This window comes from Schistocerca americana, chromosome 9, assembly GCF_021461395.2.
Source record: "Schistocerca americana isolate TAMUIC-IGC-003095 chromosome 9, iqSchAmer2.1, whole genome shotgun sequence".
Lineage (NCBI taxonomy): Eukaryota > Metazoa > Arthropoda > Insecta > Orthoptera > Acrididae > Schistocerca > Schistocerca americana.
The window spans coordinates 84,713,349-84,738,407 of record NC_060127.1 but is presented as its reverse complement, the minus strand read 5'-3'; the positions used below and the strand labels follow the sequence as shown (position 1 = coordinate 84,738,407).

The window sequence follows — 25,059 nt, the reverse complement described above, 5'->3', positions numbered from 1 at the left end:
CCCTGCGTCAGCGCGGGACATGGCACCAGTGAAAGAAAAAAAGAAGGAAGCAGGTAGATCAACTAATACCAAATGCGCCGAAACAAGACCAACGTGCCGTTATTCTTTCCTCGGGAGCCGGAGGACAAACACCGTTAGACACCCATCGGAGAAAGAAGAACGTGGATGGGGCAGCGTGTCTGTCGAAAACCAGAGCTGTGGAACGGTGTGCCGCATGCTTCATGATAACCAACGTCCCCATATCGCAAATGCCTTATCGCAGAAGTTAAGCCAACTCACTGAGAGACACTCTCCCCATGCGACTATCACGCTTTCGGTTCCTTATAAAAGGCCATGAAGCATCGACGATTCCTTTGGCATGAGGATGTGCGGCAGGCAGTTACGTACTCCCTTCACACAGCGGGGTACGGTGTTTTTCAACCTAGTGTGTCGGTGGAATGATTGCCTCAATGCTCAGGGCGACTTTTTCCGACTGTCGAACCAATTCTGTACTACACGGCCTTCGAACACAAACTTTTTGATCGCCCTTAATGAAATACGAGTAGTAGCTAAGCCAACAGCATATTTACGGATACTTTTGCTTGTTCTTCATAAACAATTTCGAATTAAAGTTGAAAAAGAAAGTGACTTTTTCTTCTACTAATATTTGTTTATTTCGAACTGGTATTAGGATTGGCCTTCCCGCAGTGTTAACACCGCTTCCCGTCAGATCACCGAAGTTAAGCACCGTCGGGCTGGGCTAGGATTTGGATGGGCGACCATCCGGTCTGCCGAGCGCTGTTGGCAAGTGGGGTGCACTCAGCCCTTGTGAGGCAAACTGAGGAGTTATTTGATTGAGAAGTAGCGACTCCGGTCTTGTAAACTGACATACGGCCGGGAGAGCGGTGTGCTGACCACATGCCCCTCCATATCCGCATCAAGTGACGCCTGTGGGCTGAGGATGACACGGCAGCCGGTCGGCACCGTTGGGCCTTCCAAGGCCTGTTCGGACGGGGTTTAGTTTAGGGTTTCGGACTACTGCGCCATCGTCAGGAATCAGATGACGACCGTCCACAAGAGACGTTAGTGTGTAGGGAAGCAACATTTGTTTCGACGGAGGTTCGAGTCCTCCCTCGGGCATGGGTGTGTGTATTTGTCCTTAGGATAATTTAGGTTAAGTAGTGTGTAAGCTTAGGGACTGATGACCTTAGCATTTAAGTCCCATAAGATTTCACACATATTTTAACATTTGTTTCGACAAGCATTAGTAGAAGAAAAACGAAGTTTGTTTCTTTTCCACCTGTTAAACTTGATGTAACGACTTTGACGGAGAAAAATCTTCCCTATTTAAATGGTTCAAATGGCTCTGAGCACTATGGGACTTAACATCTATGGTCATCAGTCCCCTAGAACTTAGAACTACTTAAACCTTAACAAACCTAAGGACATCACACAACACCCAGTCATCACGAGGCAGAGAAAATCCCTGACCCCGCCGGGAATCGAACCCGGTAACCCGAGCGTGGGAAGCGAGAACGCTACCGCACGACCACGAGCTGCGGACCCCTATATTAAGCTGGACCGCTAGCACACTCGAACCCACGATCATTCCTCACGGTTTCGAGGTGTCTAAATACTGCCTGTCTGTAGCGGTAATTACATCGCTAGGTTTTATGGAAGAAAAGTATGCTACCGCCGTAATTATCTTGGATTTACCATGTGTAAAAGTAAGAAACCGGAAATGGGTTGCAATTTTTACACCTCTGTTGTCTGAAACTGATAAACAATATTTTATTCAAAATAATCTCCATTGCTATTTATACATTTCTCCCACCTCTCCGGCAGGCTAAGGATGCCACGCCAAAAAAACGGTTCTTCTTTTGAAACGAAACAGTCAGCGAACCATTTTCGTACATTTTCATACGAATTGAAGCGTTGTTCAGCGATAGCGTGACCCAGTGATGCAAATAGAAGATAATAGGACAGGGACAACGCTAAAGAACAAGCCACATGCCCTAGTATTTCCCAGCTGAACGCCTCGATCGTTTCCGTGACCCTTTTTGCTGTGTGCGATGGGGCGTTATCATGGAGAAATTTGACTTTGTGTTGCCCTTTTCCATATTCTGGTCGTTTTTCACGTAACGCGCTATTGAAATCGATCATTTGCTTTTGAAAGCGATCAGTGTTGACGGTTTCACCAGGTTTCAGCAGCTCATAATAAATGACACCCTTCTGATCCCATCAAACACAGAGCATTGACTTGTTTGCAAAGCGATTTGTTCTTGCAGGGATGTCGATGGTTTGCCAGGCTTCACTCATGATTTACGACGCTTACGATTTTCAAAATATATCCAATTATCATCACCTGTCACTGTGCGAAGGAGAATCGACTTTCATTTGTATCTGGCGAGCAGCATTTGACAAGTGGTCTTTCGATTTGCTTGCTGTCTTTCATTCAGTTCATGCGGAACAAATTTTCCCACTTTCTGCGCCTTTCCCATAGCTTTCAACCGAAGAAAAACGGCTTTCTGCGTCGCATTCAATTGTTCCGCGAGTTCCTGTTCAGTATGACTATCATCTTCGTCCAATAAGGCCTGCAATTCTTTGTCTTCGAAATTTTTCTGTGGTTTCCCGCGCTCGTCGTTTTTCACGTCAAAATCATCACATTTGAATTTTTTAAACCACCCGAAACACTGTGTTTTCCCAAGAGCATGTCAGCCGTACGCTTCGACAAGGTCGGCCGTTGTGGCCGAGCGGTTCTAAGCGCTTCAGTCCGGAACTGCGCGATCGCTACGGTCGCAGGTTCGAATCCTGCCTCGGGCATGGATGTGTGTGATGCCCTTAGGTTAGGTAGGTTTAAGTAGTTCTAAGTTCTAGGGGACTGATGATCACAGATATTAAGTCCCATAGTGCTCAGAGCCATTTTGAGCTTCGACAAGCATTCGATGCCATTCTGCACCAGTTTTCTTGAAATGATATCAGAAAACCAATGCTGTCCGCAAATCGTAGTTCGTTGGCAGAAAAATCGACATATTTACGGGTTTGAAACAGATACAGGGTGTTACAAAAAGGTACGGCCAAACTTTCAAGAAGCATTCCTCACACTCAAACAAAGAAAATATGTTATGTGGACATGTAACCGGAAACGCTTACTTTCCATGTTAGAGCTCATTTTATTACTTCTCTTCAAATCACATTAATCATGGAATGGAAACACACAGCAACAGAACATTTGCAGTGAAATAAGGATTGACACATTGTTGGATGAACCATTTGCAGAAGTGTACCCGTGGAGGCCAATCAGCTGCTGATAGTGCCTGCACACGCTGTACATGGTACGGAAACAACTGGTTCTCCCGTAGCACTCTCCATACAGTGACATGGTCAACGTTACCTTGTACAGCAGCAACTTCTCTGACGCTGACATTAGGGTTATCGTCAACTGCATGGAGAATTGCCTCGTCCATTGCAGGTGTCCTCGTCGTTCTAGGTCTTCCCCAGTCGCGAGTTATGGGCTGGAATGTTCCGTGCTCCCTAAGACGCCGACCAATTGCTTCGAACGTCTTCCTGTCTGAACACCTTCGTTCTGGAAATCTGTCTCGATACCAACGTACCGCCCCACGGCTATTGCCCCGTGCTAATCCATACATCAAATGGGCATCTGCCAACTCCGCTTTTGTAAACATTGCACTGACTGCAAAACCACGTTCGTGATGAACACTAACCTGTTGATGCTACGTACTGATGTGCTTGATGCTAGTACTGTAGAGCAATGAGTCGCATGTCAACAAAAGCACCGAAGTCAACATTACCTTCCTTCAATTGGGCCAACTGGCGGTGAATCGAGGAAGTACAGTACATCCTGACGAAAGTAAAATGAGCTCTAACATGGAAATTAACCGTTTCCGGACACATGTCCACATAACATCTTTTCTTTATTTGTGTGTGAGGAATGTTTCCTGAAAGTTAGGCCGTACCTTTTTGTAACACCCTGTATAGTACTTGGCTTACTGCTTGTTGACATTCGTCAGCCGTTACAGGAAGCAGATGGCAATGCAGACACGGTCGCACAGCCCCTACCCAGACCGCTAGCACCATCTATACGGAAATTCCGGATTTCATACTTCTGCACCTGGCATTTACAGAAAACCGCTTGCTAGTTAAATGAACACTGTGTAACTGAACACTCCAGAAAGCCGTAGCCTAGTCCAGAAGAAAAGCAAAATCACAAGAAATTCTGCTCGTTACATACAATGAGACAGAGATAATCTAACACCCCGAATAGTTTTGCTATCTCTGCTTGGGACTAACTCGCATATACTCTCTCTTTTCGTTAGTCACCTGAATTATCTATCTGATCTCTAATAATTTTCTGTAACAGCACACTTCTCAGACACTTTTCTTCTGGTCATTGTCCATCGTTCACTCCGGACAGATACTTTCATAAAGTACTTTTCAACACTTAGCCTTACATCAGATGTCTACATAGTTCTCTTTTTCACAAAAATTTTTCTCCTTATTGCCGGCCAGCGTTTCGTATTCCGTTTACTTCTCCCATTGTCGCTTTTGTTGCTTATTGAGTAGCACACCGCTCAAAAAGTACTCTTCTGTGTTAAACATAAGTGATCACTGTTTCTTTGTCACCTCCGTGTAAATGATAACACTGGCTTCAATTGAACTCCTCAGAGTAGTTCGTGGTCCCTGGATAACCATAAATTCGAATGTAAATTTCTTAGTCACACGGGCAAGCGGAACGAACCAAACTGCACAACCACGTTTAATAAATGGAGAGACGAGTCACTGTCATATTGCCATATGCCGCTGCTAACAAGCCAGGGAGCCATATTGCGTGCACGAACGGCATGTGATCCACCAGACTACACGGGATTTTCATGCGACCAGCGATTAGCGACCGATCACCGCAATTTTCCCACACACGTGCCGTCTACGAACCTATCCGTCGCCCACGCTATGGAGCCCTTGAAGCTCACCCAGAAAAGCAAGTAGTGTAGCCAGCACGACATTAGACTGTTGTTGTTGTGGTCTTCAGTCCTGAGACTGGTTTGATGCAGCTCTCCATGCTACTCTATCCTGTGCAAGCTTCTTCATCTCCCAGTACTTACTGCAACCTACATCCTTCTAAATCTGCTTAGTGTATTCATCTCTTGCTCTCCCTATACGATATTTACCCTCCACGCTGCCCTCCAATGGTAAATTTGTGATCCCTTGATGCCTCAGAACATGTCCTACCAACCGATCCCTTCTTCTAGTCAAGTTGTGACACAAACTTCTCTTCTTCCCAATCCTATTCAATACCTCATCATTAGTTACGTGATCTACCCATCTAATCTTCAGCATTCTTCTGTAGCACCACATTTCCAAAGCTTCTGTTCTCTTCTTGTCTAAACTATTTATCGTCCATGTTTCACTCCCATACATGGCTACGCTCCATACAAATACTTTCAGAAACGACTTCCTGACACTTAAATCTATACTCGATGTTAACAAATTTCTCTTCTTCAGAAACGCTTTCCTTGCCATTGCCGGTCTACATTTTATATCCTCTCTACCTCACCAATCATCAGTTATTTTGCTCCGCAAATGGCAAAACTCCTTTACTACATTAAGTGTCTCATTTTATCTAATCTAATCCCCTCAGCATCACCCGACATAATTCGACTACATTCCATTATCCTCGTTTTGCTTTTGTTGATGTTCATCTTATACCCTCCTTTCAAGACACGGTCAATTCCGTTCAGCTGCTCTTCCAGGTCCTTTGCTGTCTCTGACAGAATTACAATGTCATCGATCAACCTCAAAGTTTTTATTTCTTCTCCATGGATTTTAATTTCTACTCCGAATTTTTCTTTTGTTTCCTTTACTGCTTGCTCAATATACAGATTGAATAACATCGGGGAGAGGCTACAACCCTGTCTCACTCCCTTCCCAACTGCTGTTTCCCTTTCATGCCCCTCGACTCTGATACTGCCATCTGGTTTCTGTACAAATTGTAAATAGCTTTTCGCTCCCTGTATTTGACCCCTGTCACCTTCAGAATTTTAAAGAGAGTACTCCAGTCAACATTGTCAAAAGCTTTCTCTTAGTCTACAAATGCTACAAACGTAGGTTTGCCTTTCCTTAATCTAGCTCCTAAGATAAGTCGTAGGGTCAGTATTGCGTCACGTGTTCCGATATTTCTACGGAATCCAAACTGATCTTCCCCGAGGTCGGCTTCTACTAGTTTTTCCATCCGTCCGTAAAGAATTCGCATTAGTATTTTGCAGTCGTGACTTATTAAACTGATAGTTCGGTAATATTAGACTATAGAGGAAACGAAATCTGCACATACGGTGAATGAAATGTCTTTAGTTCGTCTGAACTTTATAATGTTAGTGCCTGGTTTACTCAACTCCCCTACAGCTACATTACTAATCACAAATAAATGAAGAGAGATGGGCCGAGTGTTTGCTGCTTTTCAAGCTCATGTGATAGCGACGTTGTAACTCACCGTTTCGGCGACCGGGAAGCGAGGCTCATATCTTACAACCTCATAATGTTGCATGCATTTAGATCAGGTGTAAAGCGACTTTCTGGCCACGCTGTATGGTGAATGCAGAACTTGTTCCTGGAAAATATTATGACGCTACGTGTCGTTGCTCCACACTGTATGTGGAGTATGCACATGACGTAAATGCTGACAAGGAACATCAGCTGAGTTGCAGTCTTATGTTTCAGATGGGCAACGTTGGGGTACTCGCCTACGCGTCGTGGGACATCAAGATGAGCGGGCTGATCTTGCAGCAGCTGCTCAAAGACGCCGGATCGGGGGAGAAGGACTTGATGCTAGTGAGAAGCTTCAGAGGTACGAACAAGATTGTTACTTTGCTCTTTGCAGACGATACTATTGTTGTAATAAATCCCATCAGAAAGAAAGGAACAGAAGATGCGGTTAGTAATGTTTTTAAACAATTATCAAGTCATTCTCTTAAAATCTTCTCTTCATGAACTTTAGAAGAACACAATCTATTCAGTTCTGTACAAAAAATACACCATCATACTGAGAAAGGCCAAAGAAACTGGTGCCTAACATAGTGCAGGGCCCTCGTGAGTACGCACAAGTGCCGCAACACGACGTGGCATGGACTCGACTAATATCTGAAGTAGTGCTGGAGGGAACTGAAACTATCAATCCTGAAGGGCTGTCCATAAATCTGTAAAGTAAGAGGGGGTGCAGATCTCTTCCGAACAGCGCACTGCAAGACAACCCAGAAATGCTAAATAATGTCAATGTCTGGGAGTTTGGTGGCCAGTGGATGTGTTTGAACTCAGACGAGTGTTTCTGGAGCCATTCTGTAGCAATTCTGGACGTGTGGGGTGTCGCATTGTCCTGCCGGAATTGCCCAAGTCCGTCGGAATGCACAGTGGGCGTGAATGGATGCAGGTTATTAGATAGGATGCTTACATGCCTGTCAACTATCAGATTCGTATATAGACTTATCAGGGGTCGCATATCATTTCAATTGCACACGCCCCACACCATTACAGAACCTCAACCAGCTTGAACCGACCCGTGCTATCATGCAGGGTCCATGGATTCATGACATTTTCTCCATAACCCTAAACGTCCATCCACTCGGTACAATTTGAAACGACGCTCATTCGACCAGGAAACACGTTTCCAGTCATCAACAGCCCAATGTTGGTGTTGACGCGTCCAGGTGAGCCGTAAAGCTTTGTCTCGTGCAGCCATCAAGGGTACACGCGAGGGCCTTCGGCTCCGAAAGCCCATTTCGATGATTTTTTCTTCAATGGTTCGCACGCTGACTCTTGTTGCTGGCCCAGCATTGAAATCTGCAGCAGTTTGCGGAAGGGTTGCATTTCTGACACACTGAACGATTCTGTTCAGTCGTCGTTGGTCCCGTTCTTGCAATATCCTCTTCCGGCCGCGTCGATGTCGACTATTTGATGTTTTACCGGATGCCTGATATTCTCGGTACACTCGTGAAATGGTCATACGGGAAAATCACCACTTCATCGCTACCTCGGAATTTCTGTGTCCCATCGCTCGTGCGCCGACTATAGCAGCACGTTCTAACTGCCATTGTAGCAGCAATAATCTGTCTAACAACTGTGCCAGACACTTGTTGTCTTATATACGCGTTGCCGGCCGCAGCGCCGTGTTCTGCCTGTTTACATATCCCTGTATTTGAAAGCCGGCCGCCGTGGTCTAGCGGTTCTAGGCACGCAGTCCGGAACCGCGCGACTGCTACGGTCGCAGGTTCGAATCCTGCGTCGGGCATGGATGTGTGTGATGTCCTTAGGTTTAAGTAGTTCTAAGTTCTAGGGGACTGATTACCACAGAAGTTAAGTCCCATAGTGCTCAGAGCCATTTGAACCATTTGAACCTGTGTTTGAATACGCATGACTATACCAGTTTCTGTGGTGCTTCAGTGTATAGCACAACAGTTAGGTGGCACAGATACTTCCAGCGTGATATTGTCGAGAGACTACGGTGCCACACCAAAGTCGGTAACACAGACGTTAGCACGGTCCCACTGCAAGCGGCATTGACGTGTTGGAGGCACCCCTGAAGACCACATCTCAGTATAGCAGCGCCCTCACACCGGCGGTCAATATAGAGCTCAGCACTGAATCACTCTGTCCAGTTGGTGACCTCATCTGGAGGAGTCAACATCATAGCTGATGTACTGCTGTAAATGTCGAACATCGTACCTCAAGCAACTTGTTATCTACTGCATCAAGTGATGATCTGTTAGCCATTGATTGTGGTAAATTGTGCAGTACCCCTGTGGCAAAGAAGTATTCAAAGTTAAATAAATCTTTTATTCATTAATGTGGTCCGCAGCTTGTGGTCTCGCTGCAGAGTTATCGCTTTCCGAGCATGGGGTTCTGGGTTCGATTCCCGGCTGGTTCAGGGATTTTCACCTGCCACGAAATGACTGGGTTCTGTTGTATCATCATTCATCCCCATTACGAATGGAGGAAGGCAACAGAAAACCACCTCCATTAGGAACTTGCCTAGTACGGTGGTGCGGGTCTCCCGCATCGATCCCCTTCGCTCTGTCAACAAGCATGGGACTTCATTTCCATTTCCATTCATTAATGTAATAAAGTGAACTAATATTTAATGAGTTACAGTTCCTATGTGCCACCTCGCCGAGCAATCAAAGAAGCGGATTTAAGTAGTTCCATCTGATCACAATAATCCAGTGTCGTCAAAAAAGTTTGAACTATGACGAACGAAGTGGAAAGCCAGCTCTTTGTGAAGAACTGTGAATCGCTCGAAGACCCGCGCATGACAATCGAGGCGAGAGTAGAACGAGTGAAAATGAGTCACGGATCAGTCTTCAGCAACTTGCACGATATTCTGATCTACCCGTCGGCTTCCGCGACTGGTCACACCCACGCTCTGGGATTCTTTTCATAGCAGGATCCCTCTGATTGTCAACTGCGGCATCTCTTACAGCACAGCGGTGCGTCGGCGACATTGTACGCCCCGTTTTGTTGCCGTTCGTGGGCTTATTTTTCAGCAAGATAATGACCGCCCGCAAGCAGCGGGAGTTTCTACTGCAGGTCTTCGTGCTTGCCAAATCATGCAGTGGCCAACAGAGTTTCTGGAGCTCATCCCAGTTGACAACGTTTGGAGCATTGTGGGCAGCACCATCTAGCTAGCTCAGGATTCTGACGATCTGAGGCGGCGCCAATTGTACAGAATTGGGCACGATATCCTGCAGGAAGACATCCAACAACACTATCAATCAGTGCGAAGCCGAATAACTGCTTACATAAGGGCCAGAGGTGGACCATCGCGTTATTGCCTTGCTCAATTTGTGAAGTTCTTGCTCTTAAATAAATCAGTCAATTTTTCTGAAATTCTAATCAGTTGTTTTTCTGTACATCGACATATTTTTTTTTTTTCTTAAGGGTTTTTTTTTTGGCCCTTTTATTTGTTAAGGTGGCAATCGGATCCAACAGTAGGCTTTGTTTCGTAAATGCATTTGCTACTGTAGACGCTGTTATTAAAGGCAGACCCAGTCGGTGCAGAGTATGTTATGTTGTTGCAGTCGGTATGGCGATTACATCGGTGATCTTGGTGCTGTCCATCGCTGCCATTCTCCTAGACGTCGTGCTGTTCTTTGGAGCTTTTAGAGTAAGTAAAAGTCAATTACATTTGAATACATTGTGGGAGGAACCAGTGATCAGTGTTATTACTAATATTTACTATCATAAACAGTCTTCATCACAAGTTATTTATTCCAGTGACCGGTTTCGACCACAACTGTGGTTATCTTCAGACCAATGAGTAAGAACCTCCTTCTGGTGGTAGATCACTCAGTAGTGGTGACTGTCCATCCGGACACGCAACAATTCTCAACATGTCACTTCCTAGCAGCGTTCTCTGTCAATTCATTGTAATTATTCGCAGCGAGTCCAGTGCACACACACACACACACACACACACACACACACACACACACACACACACCTTCTTATTTAACGCATGTATCAGACTACGGTTAATCGGCAGAATACTGTGTGTGTGTGTGTGTGTGTGTGACCCATATCGGATATGATAAACAGGGGGCACTGAACTTATGCATAGAAGGTAGAACGAATGATCACGTGCTTGTCTAAGTTATGGGACAGCATCAGGTACTAGCTGAAAAACCTGAATTGGTAGACGGTATCCCTCAATATCCCACGAAAGCCCACTTACGAAGTTCGAGATTCATTATTAAGTCCCTTGGGGACCGTGTAACAAGATTAGACTAACTGCAGTATGTACAGAGGCATTTGCTTAGTGAATCTTCCAACATTCCGCGTAAGGAACGGGCAAGAAACTCAGAGCTGTGGTATCATGCTAAGTACCCTCTGCCTTTCACTTTTCAGTAGTTGCAGAGTACTCGTACGTACTCTGATGTGAAAAAAGTCATGCGATACCTCGTAATACCGTGTCGGACCTCCTTTTGCCGGGACTAGTTCAGTAGCTCGACGTGGCATGGAAGAACCCTGCAGAAATATTGAGCCATGCTGCCTCTACACCCGTCCATAGTTACGAAAGTGTGCACGAACTGACCTCTCGACTATGTCTCATACTGCCTGATCTGAGTGGCTACATCAGTAGCTCGAATTGACCGGTATGTTTCAAACCATCGGCAAACAGTTACTCTACAGTTTGCTCATTGCCACCCATAAAAATTCTATCGTTGTTTGGGAACATGAAGCCCATGAGTGGCTCCAAATGGTCTCCAAGTGGCCGAAAATAGCCATTTCGAGTCAAGATCAGTTCAGTTGTAGCAGAATGCCCAGTCTTATTACACGCGAATTCAGCCCACACCATTATGAAACCACCGCCAGCTCGCACTGTGCCTCGTTCACAACTTGGGTCTATGGCTTCGTGGGGTCTGCACCACACTCGAACCTACCAGCAGTTCCTACCAACTGAAACCGTGACTCATCCGACCAGGCCACAGGTTTCCAGTGGTCTACCTGATATGGTCAAGAGCCCAACAGAGGCGCTGCAGTTGATGTCGCGCGGTTAGCAAAGGAAATAGCGTCGGTCGTCTGCTGCCATAGTCCAGGTTTCGTCTCACTATCCTAACGGATACATCACACATTGACTTCTGCGGTTATTTCATGCAGTGTTGCTTGTCTGTTAGCACTGACAAGTGCCGCTGCTCTCGGTCGTTAAGTGAAAGCCGTCGGCTACTGCGTTGTCCAGGGTGATAAGTAACACCTGAAGTCTGGTATTCTCGGCACAATCTTCAGACTGTGGATCTCGGAATATCGAATTCCATGACGACTGCCGAAATGGAATGTCGTATGCATAGCTCCAACTACTATTCCGCGTTCAGAGTTTTTTGATTCCAGTCGTGTGGCCTTAATCAGTTGGGTAGCTTTTCACATGGCCCACCTGAGTGCAAATGAAAGCTCCGCCAACGCACTACCCCTTTATATCTTGTGTACGAGATACTATCGCCATCTACATGTGTGTGTATGATTATCTCATGACTTATCTCAGTGTAGTAGATGTAGGATGAAGAATGTGTGAATGTTTACTTAGAAAGTTGAGGTATGTAGCGGAAATTTGTCGATATTTCCGATATATATTGGCTCTGTAATAACAATGTATGTACCAATTAAACTGTCTGTACTGTATGACTATATTTACCATATATCTATAAATCGTTCGTATCTAAGCAGCGCCGACGGGACCTGGTGCAGTGTTGGACACACGGACACGAGGTAGTGTCTGGAGCTTACCTGGTCTACTTCTGGTTTGTGCTCGTGAACAACTTCGCCGCTGGCTTCATCCTATCTGGCTTCATGTTTTTGGCCTCAACCATCATCGCCGCAGGTAAGAGATCTCTAATAGGTCTGAGTTTCTTATACCACTGACGAATTATCAGGAAAGCGATCCACTTCTGCATCTGTGATGCGACTCAATTTGTAATGCCAGTAACACTTCGCAGTGTCCTGGTCAATGCACAACCCACACACAGTCAGCAACTGTGTCATCACGAGCAGTCATGCACACAATTCTTTCAGAGCCTGTGGCAATTCCAAGGCCGATGAGTAAGACTGCCAACATACAGCCCTACCAATCAAGGGAGTGTGATTCCCAAATGACAGCTGAGGTGTGGGAAAAGTTGGAAGATAAGTCTTTTAGGTGCTGGCTATAATTGGTACGTTGCAGTTCTGAACAATACTCTGAGGGCTTAATCTCACCTACTGCCTGGAGCATCGGTTCGAAGTGATCGTTTCTCAGTTTTGGTTACTGATAATAACTTGACACCAGTGCCTATGAGTTTAATTTGTACACCACTGCACTGAAGATCATCACTATGTGATTGAAAATCGATTTAGCTATCAATAAACCATCAATATTACGGCCAACGCTGACCTTCCTTTTAATTTAACATATATGGTCGTTGTGCACGCAGCACTCCATGGAGTTGCCAATCAACAAGTGCATCACGTTATTCAGTCTGTGTGATCATGAGCCTCCAGTGCCCAACTAGTGGTTGGGCCACCAGATGAAGCTATACATACTACAGGAACAAGAGCTATCAGAGTGGACCCCAACTGTTTCCTGGGAGACTTAATCCTGTTGAACTTTATTGTTAAGACGCTGAACAAGACCCATCAGGCTCCTTACCAACTGCTAGCTGTAACATCAGTTCAGTGGCTATTGCACTGCATCATTCATCTCAACTGCTCCAGGGACACACACCCAGGTCAGCTGAATCACGTTATTCAGTCTGTGTGATTGGTGACTGTGAGTCCCTCCGTGTCCATCTCAACTTGCTGGCTGGGGCATCAGTTCCATTGTCATTACCTGAGTGCATCTAACTGTTGGCTGGGCAGCCAGGCCTTCTTCAGCTATTTTGTGGGCTTAGATTAGATTAATTATTCATTCCATAAACCCATAAAAGAGGGAATCCTCCTGGGTGTGGAACATGTCAGATAAACACATTACAAAAATGTAATTAGAAAAACTTGAGTTTCATTACTTTTAACGATCCTCAGTCAATAAACATTAAAATTATGCACATCAATTAAATTTAGATTTCTAATATTTACAGGTTTAATACTTACATCTGCTTTCATTAAATACATCATTCAGAAATTTGCTAGTTTCTTGACTATTACAACCAAGTATTGTCAAAAATTAAAGTAAATTATTCATTTCAGTGAATGTCAGTTAAGAACAGTTAGATTATGTACAAGATTTAAAATTAAACTTCCACTATTTACAGACTTAAGACTTACATCTGCTTTCCATACATCCATCATTCACGCAGTAGGTAGTTACTTGGCTGTTACAACCACGTATTGTCAAAAATTAAAGTATAATACATTTTCATTAAAATGATCTACTGCACTTGTTGAGAAACTCATTGATGGAATAGAAGGAGTTGGCAACCAAAAATTCTTTTAAATTATGTTTAAATTGTGCCTTGTCTGAAACTTAACTCTTAACGGTTGCTGGTAGCTTAATGAAAATATGTGTTGCTGAATACTGGACTTCTTTCTGGGCAAGAGTAAGTGATTTTAAATCTTTTTGTATATTGTTCTTATTCCTAGTATTGATGCTGTGTACTAAGCAGTTAGTTGGAAAAAGAGATGTATTTTTTACAACCACCTTCATTAAGAAATAAATATACTGAGAAGCTGTGGTCAATATGCCCAATTCTTTGAATAGGTTTCGACATGATGTTCTTGGATTTACACTACTCATTACTCTTATTATACGCTTCTGTACTCTAAAGTTTTTTCTCTGTTTGTGGAATTACCTGAAAATATGATACCATATGACATAATGGAGTGAAAATAAGCAAAATATGCTACTTTTTTATATTTATATCTCCTATGTCTGACATCATTCGCATTGCAAACACAGACTTGTTTAGGCGCTTTAGCAGTTCGTTAGTATGTTGCTCCCAATTGAATTTATTATCAAGTTGTAATCCCAAGAATTTTGCACTCTCAACTTCTCCTATATTTTATACACACACCAGGAGGAAATCTCTTGGAAGTTCTGAACTGCATATAGTGGGTCTTTTCAAAGTTTAATGACAGTGAATCGGCTATGAACTACTTATTAATCTCAGTAAAAATTTGATTAGCTGCCCTTTCTAAATTTATATTTGATTTACTATTTATTGCAATGTTTGTATCATCTGCAAATAAGACAAACTTGGCATCAGTAATGTAACAGATGACAGGTCATTAATATACACAAGAAACAGCAGTGGACCTAGTATGGAACCTTGGGGAACACCACATGTAATTTCTTCCCAGTCAGATGATGTCTGATTGCCTACTGGTGAAGTATTATAGAATGACACCCTTTGTTTTCTATTAGTGAGATATGACTGAAACCACTTTGTGAGTGTGACACATCACTGTCCACCCTAACTGCTGCTTGAGAGACTGCATCCACATCTGCTGAGTTGTTCAAAATCATATAACGCCCATTTAAATGTTAATTGAGACGTCAGATCAATGTCCACCATCATATGCTGTTCTGCTCAGTGCCCATCTCAACAGCTGAATGGGGAGACAGTACCACTTCTTCTACACTGTGTTATCAAGAACGTGTGAATGCGCACTGCAGTGTTACGGTATTTTTTTCTCAGCTTCGCAGTTCCATTTGGACAGTCTGGATACAGTATTATTTAATAAAACAAACGGCAAAATTAAAGGCTGTTTTGTGTAACACAGTTAACAGTCAGAGCGACGCAGGTAGCAGAGCGCTTTTTCGAGCTACTGACGCTGTTGTCTTCTGTTGCAGTGGTGACGGTGTACTTCTGGATAGTTGTACGTAGCTTCGACCTCAAGCTGCAACGGACCAACTTGAGAACAGTGTCTGCCAGTTGCCGTCAACCCAGCACCAAGAGTTACGAACCGCCACCGGGAACACTTTATTCGCCCCCACCCTATACCAGCAATCCCTAGACCGGACCCGCCTCTGCCACTGCTCCAGGTTTCAGACTTTCTGCTACTTTTAGTCGATCACCATATCACATCCGACTTACGCAGCACAGCTGGAATAAATCAAGTTTGTGGCTGACAGATGGTAAGCCGATAAACGCCATGTGCTCTAGCATTCGATACTCCCGTGAGCAATGAAGATGAAATAAAACTGTGGACTTGCAGATTAAGGAGGAGATGGGAATAGTGGTGGTGACAGCTGGATCGGCAGCTGTAGTAAATGCATCTGCCAACAGTACGTCAGAGAAGTCCCCATACGTCTACATCAAAATAGTACAATGTATATTGTACTTGCATATAATAACTATCTATCCAATAGGCCTGTCATGCCTTCCACAGAGATCTAGGCGTCTCCCTGTCCTTCTCAAAACCTCATGGAGCAAGAATTCCTCGACAGTTTTGGGTGATTTTTCATTAGTCTTGCGCAGATGTTGAGCCCCGTGGGACTCGCATATACCCCATAATGAGATGTGTGGTCTGGTAAAGTTTGAGCTTCTTGGTTGCCACCTCCGTATGGCTGGAGATGTTGCTGGGCCACGCTAAATAAGCCACCTCGAAGTTGTTCTTCAAGGAATCCATACACCCGAACAGCGAAGTGTGCTGCTGATGTAAACACAGATAGCCAGTGATAGCTTTGTCTTCGAGCTGAGGTGCTGACATCATTTTGGCCGTGCGGTTGTAGGCGCTACAGTCTGGAACCGAGCGACCGTTACGGTCGCAGGTTCGAATCCTGCCTCGGGCATGGGTGTGTGTGATGTCCTTAGATTAGTTAGGTTTAATTAGTTCTAAGTTCTAGGCGACTGATGACCTCAGACGTTAAGTCGCATAGTGCTCAGCGCCAGCTGAACCTTTTTTTTTGACATCATTTGGAAGAATACCAACAAATTATTTCCCAAATTCTACGAATTAAGGAGTGATTTGGGGGCTTGCTCAACTGCCGTAGACATCAAGCATTACAGCGAGCATGTGGCGCCAGAGAAATAGATACGATTGGCTGGCAGCTGACCACTACTATTCCACCCAGATAAACGTCAGTCACAAAGCTGCTTTAATCGAAGCATAGCCAAGATTTCCCAGGAAACTTTGAAACCTCTCTCCCATAACACTCTCACAGATCCAAGCAGGTAACGAGCTCGGCCACAGCACCGAAACTGTCGCTGCAACAAATCGTGACACGTTTTGCAACTTCCTGAAATGTCAGTGCATCGTTTCCTGTCGAAATATTCCGTTCATGCTAGCGATACGCTTTTTCAACATCGGAGAGTTATTAAACGAAAAGTTTCTACTTTCCAGAGATCAAATCTGAATGCATGTTCAAGAAATCATTGAATGGGAATGTTACAGTAAATGGACGAGATCATTTGTGTACAAATTGGGAACGAATACGTACTCTAATCTTCTCCACTGTGTATAGCAATGGTACAGTTTTTCGTTAGTATCTTGACTGAAAAGCAGAACATCAGGGCTACGGAATTCGCAAAAAAATGCATGACAGAATATTCTGGTGCGATATTCACCGACACGGAACTACAATAGGACGTCTGAAGAGACTGTAAAAATTTCATCTTGAAATAGGACAGCATCAATTCGGCGATTATTATTTAGGGCGGGGGAACACCGACCTGAAATCCAAATCGATACACATTTCATGAAGTCTGCAGAGGATTCCTAATGTTATCCTATGATTCACGTGAATCCTTACAAACCCGTACTCCCTCAAATACTATCCTTATTTATGACATTCTACCATGAAGATAACTTGGGAACAGAAGATGTTACAACCTGGAAGGCAGATGTGGAGTCCTTTTCCCTTCTTATGTTGTCTAACGTACTGCATTGCTAAGGATATTTAATTTTAAAGATACATCAGAACAACATATAATGTCTCGTTGAAGTGGAATATCTGTGCAAAATTTTTCACTGCTTCGTAGATAAGAAACTATGACTGTAGTTTGTAGATTTTAAAGCTAGTGAATTTTATATGAAATAAACCAAAAAATAATGTGCCAATGTCATCCAAGTATTGTAGTACAACTGGCCTCATTGTGACTACGTCATCCCCACAAAGCCACAGTCCAAACAACATATGGTTTTAGATTTAGTAATTGGTACAGGTAACGAAATGTATGGTTCAACCACGAACACCAACAGAGGGCTCTCTGGAGAAACAGTGACATGAGGTTTCATACTCGATTCCAGACGCAACAGAGATGTCGCAGCTTTCGAGTTCACATACACGTAAGTTCATTTCATTGACAAATTCACATTTATAAGCTGAGTGAGTACCACTCGTATCTTTCTTTTAAAAAGATTATTTCTTTACGATTACGTTAAATGAATGTCAAAACCTTACACCAATTGATTGGGGAATGCAACTCCCAATACCAATAGATAAATACAGTCGCTGCAAAATACATTCAGCCCCTTAGGCACTGAATCATTTGGCTCTGTTCAAAACTGATAACTTTGGTCACTGTGCACATAATAAACAAATTGCGTTGTCTTACCTCTAATGCAGCAACAATGGAACGCAATATATTCTGATCTCTCACAAAAGTATAAGTATGTTAGCCAAGCTCAGCAGTGTGAAATGCTTCTCATAATACTTTGAAATGCACATGAAATTCGTTTGGCCGATAACTGAGAACATTTAAGAAAATCCAATATCTTTAAAAAATATATGACCTGGACAAGGAGGCGGTACAGATCATGGTGAATTACTAATACTGAGTTTTTTAACAACATTATATTGCAAGTTAAGTTTGGCTTTTCAAAAACATCTGACAATTTAAGTTACATTAGTCACAATTGATTAAAAAACAATGAGATTTAAATGGCAAGTATTCTACCTTCATTAATCCAACATAAATGCAAATCATCAAACTACATATAGCTCTGTTAACAAATCTTAAAAGCATTACAAAAATGAAATATTTAACTAGCCTTTTTATCAATACGGTTTACGTACATTCTGAAGACTTCTGCATCCATGTTGAAATATATTGACATGTCTGCATTAATCTAACTCTTGGTGGCTTCACACAGCACACCCCAAAGACTGCCTACTCCATCGTCTTTCCGTCACAGACAGCTACCTACAACTGTGGGCCAGCGCTCCCTTACTCCAACAAATCAGTATCTTTGGCTCTGCGGTCCCACAGTCAGCGATCCGTATTATCGAGCGTGTCAGAGACATTCATCGTTTATAATATACTAGTTTCATTTTAATTTATTAAGATTCTTATCTTATTTTGGTATGACATACAAGTGCCCCAATATACTCCTTTCACACTGTCATGTAAGTTTAGGCAACTGCGCAATAGTAGTCCGGTACAAAATTTAAAAAAAAATATGTGCATTTTACTAACTTGCATAATGATTATAATAACATCACCTATCTTCAAACTCGCTGTAGGTCTATGCCAGTAGCAAAGCATTATACGAAAGTGTTGAGCGGAAATCTGCGGAAGAAGAAACAGGAGGTACATCTGATTTTGTGCTATAGAAGAATGGTTGAAACACAGTGGGCAGGAAAAGGACAAAAATTAAGAGGTACTGAAGAGCAGGCGAGGAAAGAAATCCATACATATTATCAAAATATACGTATGTATGTACACTATGTGATCAAAAGAATCCGGACAGCCTCAGAAACAGTCGTTTTTTCATATTACGCGCATTGTGCTGCCACCTACAGCCATTATACGAGGGCAGTTAAATAAGTAATGCAACACATTTTTTTTCTGAAACAGGGGTTGTTTTATTCAGCATTGAAATACACCAGGTTATTCCCCAATCTTTTAGCTACACAACACTGTTTTTCAACGTAATCTCCATTCAATGCTACGGCCTTACGCCACCTTGAAATGAGGGCCTGTATGCCTGCACGGTACCATTCCACTGGTCGATGTCGGAGCCAACGTCGTACTGCATCAATAACTTCTTCATCATCCGCGTAGTGCCTCCCACGGATTGCGTCCTTCATTGGGCCAAACATATGGAAATCCGACGGTGTGAAATCGGGGCTGTAGGGTGCATGAGGAAGAACAGTCCACTGAAGTTTTGTGAGCTCCTCTCGGGTGCGAAGACTTGTGTGAGGTCTTGCGTTGTCATGAAGAAGGAGGAGTTCGTTCAGATTTTTGTGCCTACGAACACGCTGAAGTCGTTTCTTCAATTTTTGAAGAGTAGCACAATACACTTCAGAGTTGATCGTTTGACCATGGGGAAGGACATCGAACAGAATAACCCCTTCAGCGTCCCAGAAGACTGTAACCATGACTGTACCGACTGAGGGTATGGCTTTAAACTTTTTCTTGGTAGGGGAGTGGGTGTGGCGCCACTCCATTGATTGCCGTTTTGTTTCAGGTTCGAAGTGATGAACCCATGTTTCATCGCCTGTAACAATCTTTGACAAGAAATTGTCACCCTCAGCCACATGACGAGCAAGCAATTCCGCACAGATGGTTCTCCTTTGCTCTTTATGGTGTTCGGTTAGACAACGAGGGACCCAGCGGGAACAAACCTTTGAATATCCCAACTGGTGAACAATTGTGACAGCCCTACCAACAGAGATGTCAAGTTGAGCACTGAGTTGTTTGATGGTGATCCATCGATCATCTCGAACGAGTGTGTTCGCACGCTCCGCCATTGCAGGAGTCACAGCTGTGCACGGCCGGCCCGCACGCGGGAGATCAGACAGTCTTGCTTGACCTTGCGGCGATGATGACACACGCTTTGCCCAACGACTCACCGTGCTTTTGTCCACTGCCAGATCACTGTAAACATTTTGCAAGCGCCTATGAATATCTGAGATGCCCTGGTTTTCCACCAAAAGAAACTCGATCACTGCCCGTTGTTTGCAACGCACATCCGTTACAGACGCCATTTTAACAGCTCCGTACAGCGCTGCCACCTGTCGGAAGTCAATGAAACTATACTAGACGAAGCGGAAATGTTTGAAAATATTCCACAAGAAATTTCCGGTTTTTTCAACCAAAATTGGCCGAGAAAAAAAATGCGTTGCATTACTTATTGAACTGCCCTCGTACCCATTAGACATCGTGAGAGAGCAGAATGGGGTGCGCCGCGGAACTCATGGACTTCGAACTTGGTCACGTGATTGGGTGTCACTTGTGTCATATGTCTCTACGCGAGGTTTCCACACTCCTAAACATCTCCAGGTCCACTGTTTACGATGTGATAGTGAAGTGGAAACGTAAAGGGACGCGTACAGCACAAAAGCGTACAGGTCAACCTCGTCTGCTGACTGACAGACCACCGACAGTTATAGAGGGTCGTAATGTGTAATAGGCAGACATCTATCCAGAACATCACACAGGAATTACAAAATGCATCAGGATTCACTGCAAGTACTATGATAATTAGGCGGAAGGTGAGAAAACTTGGAATTCGTGGTCGATCGGCTGCTCATAAGCCACAAATCACGCCGATAAATTTCAAACGACGCCTCGCTTGGCGTAAGCAGCGTAAACATTGAACAGTGGAAAAATCTTGTGTGGAGTGACGAATCACGGTATACAGTGTGGCGATCCGATGGCAGGACGTGGTTATGGCGAATGCCCGGTGAACGTCATCTGCCAGGGTGTGTAATGCCAACAGTAAAACTCGGAGGCGGTGGTGTGGTCGTGTTTTTCATGGAGGGGGCTTGAACCTTTTGTTGTTTTGCTTGGCACTGTCACAGCACAGACCTACATTGATGTTTGAAGCACCTTCTTGCTTCCCACTGTTGAAGTGCAATTCAGTGATGGCGATAGCATCTTTCATCACGATCGAGCACCTGTTCATTATGCACGGTCTGTGGCAGAGTGGTTACACGACAACAACATCCCTGTAATGGACTGGCCTGCACAGAGTCCTGATCTGAATCCTATAGAACACCTTTGAGATGTTATGGGACACCGACTTCGTGCCAAGCTTCACCGACCGTCATCGATATCCCTCCTCAGTACAGCACTCCGTGAAGAATGGGCTGCCATTCCCCTAGAAACCTTCCAGCATCTGATTGAACGTAAGCGCGCGAGAGTGCAAGCTGTCACCATGGCTAAGGATGGACCAACACCATATTGAATTCCGGCATTACCGATGGAGGACACGACGAACTTGTAAGTCATTTTCAGCCAGATGTCCGGAAACTTTTGATCACATAGCGTATGTATGTCTGTATGTACTCGTATGTATGTCACTTATCCTAAACCAATGAATCGATCTCAACTGAACTTGATACACGTATTCCTTATTGTCAGGTAACAATGGCTGTGTCAGTATGATCAAAAATGGTTCAAATGGCTCTGAGCACTATGGGACTTAACATCTGAGGTTGTAAGTAGGCTGTTTAGGTTTTTATGTCGGTAACGCCACGTAGCGCTCTATATGAAAATCACTGACTGTGCTGTGTGAAAGCTGTGGTTGGTTTGCATTGTTGGAGTATATGCTATTGTAGTGATGGGTAGTTGGCTGTTAACAGCGCGTAGCATTGGGCAGTTGGAGGTGAGCCGCCAGCAGTGGTGGATGTGGGGAGAGAGATGGCGGAGTTTTGGAGCGGATGATCTGGACGTGTGTCCATCAGAGACCGTAAATTTGTAAGACTGGATGTCATGAACTGATATATATACTATGACTTTTCAATATTATTAAGGTAAATACATTGTTTGTTCTCTATCAAAATCTTTCATTTGCTAACTATGCCTATCAATAGCTAGTGCCTTCAGTAGTTTGAATCTTTTATTTAGCTGGCAGTAGTGGCGCTCGCTGTATTGCAGTAGTTCAAGTAACGAAGATTTTTGAGAGGTAAGTGATTTGTGAAACGTATAGGTTAATGTTAGTCAGGGCCATTCTCTTGTAGGGATTATTGAAAGTCAGATTGCGTTGCGCCAAAAACATTGTGTGACAGTTTAGTGTTGAACAGAATAGGTAAAGAGCGAAATGTCTGAGTACGTTCAGTTCTGCTCAGCTGTTTGAAAATCAAATAATGTAAGGGGTTTACCAGCACAGTAATTCACTAATTTTTCTAAGGGGACGTTTCAAGGTCATCAGTCCCCTAGAACTTAGAACTACTTTAACTAACCAAAGGACATCACACACATCCATGCCCGAGGCAGGAGTCGAAGCTGCGACTGTAGCGGTAGCGCGGTCCCAGACTGAAGCACCTAGAACCGATCGGCCACAACGGCCGGCAATCTTTATTATCATACTATGGAACTAATACAAGAAGAAGTTGGCAAAATATAAACAATAAGTCGTTTTAAGAAGGTCATTGTATTTTGGAAAATAACTAACATTTGCGAGAAAATTAATTTTTATCACCATAGTAAGCAACTACACTCCTGGAAATGGAAAAAAGAACACATTGACACCGGTGTGTCAGACCCACCATACTTGCTCCGGACACTGCGAGAGGGCTGTACAAGCAATGATCACACGCACGGCACAGCGGACACACCAGGAACCGCGGTGTTGGCCGTCGAATGGCGCTAGCTGCGCAGCATTTGTGCACCGCCGCCGTCAGTGTCAGCCAGTTCGCCGTGGCATACGGAGCTCCATCGCAGTCTTTAACATTGGTAGCATGCCGCGACAGCGTGGACGTGAACCGTATGTGCAGTTGACGGACTTTGAGCGAGGGCGTATAGTGGGCATGCGGGAGGCCGGGTGGACGTACCGCCGAATTGCTCAACACGTGGGGCATCAGGTCTCCACAGTACATCGATGTTGTCGCCAGTGGTCGGCGGAAGGTGCACGTTCCCGTCGACCTGGGACCGGACCGCAGCGACGCACGGATACACGACAAGACCGTAGGATCCTACGCAGTGCCGTAGGGGACCGCACCGCCACTTCCCAGCAAATTAGGGACACTGTTGCTCCTGGGGTATCGGCGAGGACCATTCGCAACCGTCTCCATGAAGCTGGGCTGCGGTCCCGCACACCGTTAGGCCGTCTTCCGCCCACGCCCCAACATCGTGCAGCCCGCCTCCAGTGGTGTAGCGACAGGCGTGAATGGACGAATGGAGACGTGTCGTCTTCAGCGATGAGAGTCGCTTCTGCCTTGGTGCCAATGATGGTCGTATGCGTGTTTGGCGCCGTGCAGGTGAGCGCCACAATCAGGACTGCATACGACCGAGGCACACAGGGCCAACACCCGGCATCATGGTGTGGGGAGTGATCTTCTACACTGGCCGTACACCACTGGTGATCGTCGAGGGGACACTGAATGGTGCACGGTACATCCAAACCGTCATCGAACCCATCGTTCTACCATTCCTAGACCGGCAAGGGAACTTGCTGTTCCAACAGGACAATGCACGTCCGCATGTATCCCGTGCCACCCAACGTGCTCTAGAAGGTGTAAGTCAACTACCCTGGCCAGCAAGATCTCCGGATCTGTCCCCCATTGAGCATGTTTGGGACTGGATGAAGCGTCGTCTCATGCGGTCTGCACGTCCAGCACGAACACTGGTCCAACTGAGGCGCCAGGTGGAAATGGCATGGCAAGCCGTTCCACAGGACTACATCCAGCATCTCTACGATCGTCTCCATGGGAGAATAGCAGCCTGCATTGCTGCGAAAGGTGGATATACACTGTACTAGTGCCGACATTGTGCATGCTCTGTTGCCTGTGTCTATGTGCCTGTGGTTCTGTCAGTGTGATCATGTGATGTATCTGACCCCAGGAATGTGTCAATAAAGTTTCCCCTTCCTGGGACAATGAATTCACGGTGTTCTTATTTCAATTTCCAGGAGTGTATTTTGGAAAATAACTAACATTTGCGAGAAAATTAATTTTTATCACCATAGTAAGCAACTAATATAAGTGATATTGGCAAAAGGTAAACGAACAGTTGTATTAAGGTGATTTCACTTTGGAGCCACTGGGACATAAACGCATCGGTTCATATGAAGTGTTTGAAGCACATTCAAATTTTTTCTAGACCAAATCCCACATCTCGAAACTTCCATGAAATTATAAAGCCTAAAAACAGTAAAGTCCACGATAACAAGCAAAAATTGGTCTAAAATTTATTTAATTTTCTATCGCAACTCCGTAGCATCCCAGTGGTTTCATTTCGATGAGACTCATAAAAGCAGTAACACTAACTCAAACTTACGTTACAGTAACTTATGTATACTTACTTTCACTGCTAGTGATCTCCTCAATAGGTCCACTATAGGAAGACAGCGCATGTACAAAGTTCCTACAATCCCGTTGTACAATCTCCGCTCAGACAATTTGAACGCTACATACAATGCACTACTTTCGTAGAATTACCTCCGTGTACCACTAGAAGCCTCTATCTTGCAACAACGTCGGTGTTTTCATGCGAAATGCAATGGTACTTCAAAAAAATAAACAAACAGATAAAAATAAAAGGGAGGGTTCAAGCAGAAGTATTGGGGCTCAAAGGGTTAAAGCAAGACTTTCATCCAGGAAGATGACGCAGTGTAAATTTAAGTGAGAAAATACTTAGCCCGGATCTAGACATATGAGATTTGTGAATAAAAAGTTGAATCTAGATATAAGTAAGGAAATAAGTAAATAATAAGTTTACTTTG

At 44.3% G+C, this 25,059-nt stretch overlaps 1 protein-coding gene across 2 annotated transcripts in view; it reads left to right on the top strand.

Annotated features, from left to right (window-relative positions):
- Nucleotides 1–17,513, top strand: part of LOC124551010 — a 44,489-nt gene extending 26,976 nt beyond the window's left edge. For both annotated transcript variants that reach the window (XM_047125854.1, XM_047125853.1), the window contains exons 3-6: nucleotides 6,715–6,841; nucleotides 10,065–10,150; nucleotides 12,205–12,358; nucleotides 15,299–17,513. In XM_047125854.1, coding sequence (XP_046981810.1) covers nucleotides 6,715–6,841; nucleotides 10,065–10,150; nucleotides 12,205–12,358; nucleotides 15,299–15,462 — 531 coding nt within the window. In that variant the 3' untranslated portion in view covers nucleotides 15,463–17,513. The remainder of the gene's footprint in view (nucleotides 1–6,714; nucleotides 6,842–10,064; nucleotides 10,151–12,204; nucleotides 12,359–15,298) is intronic.
- Nucleotides 17,514–25,059: the final 7,546 nt, after the last annotated feature.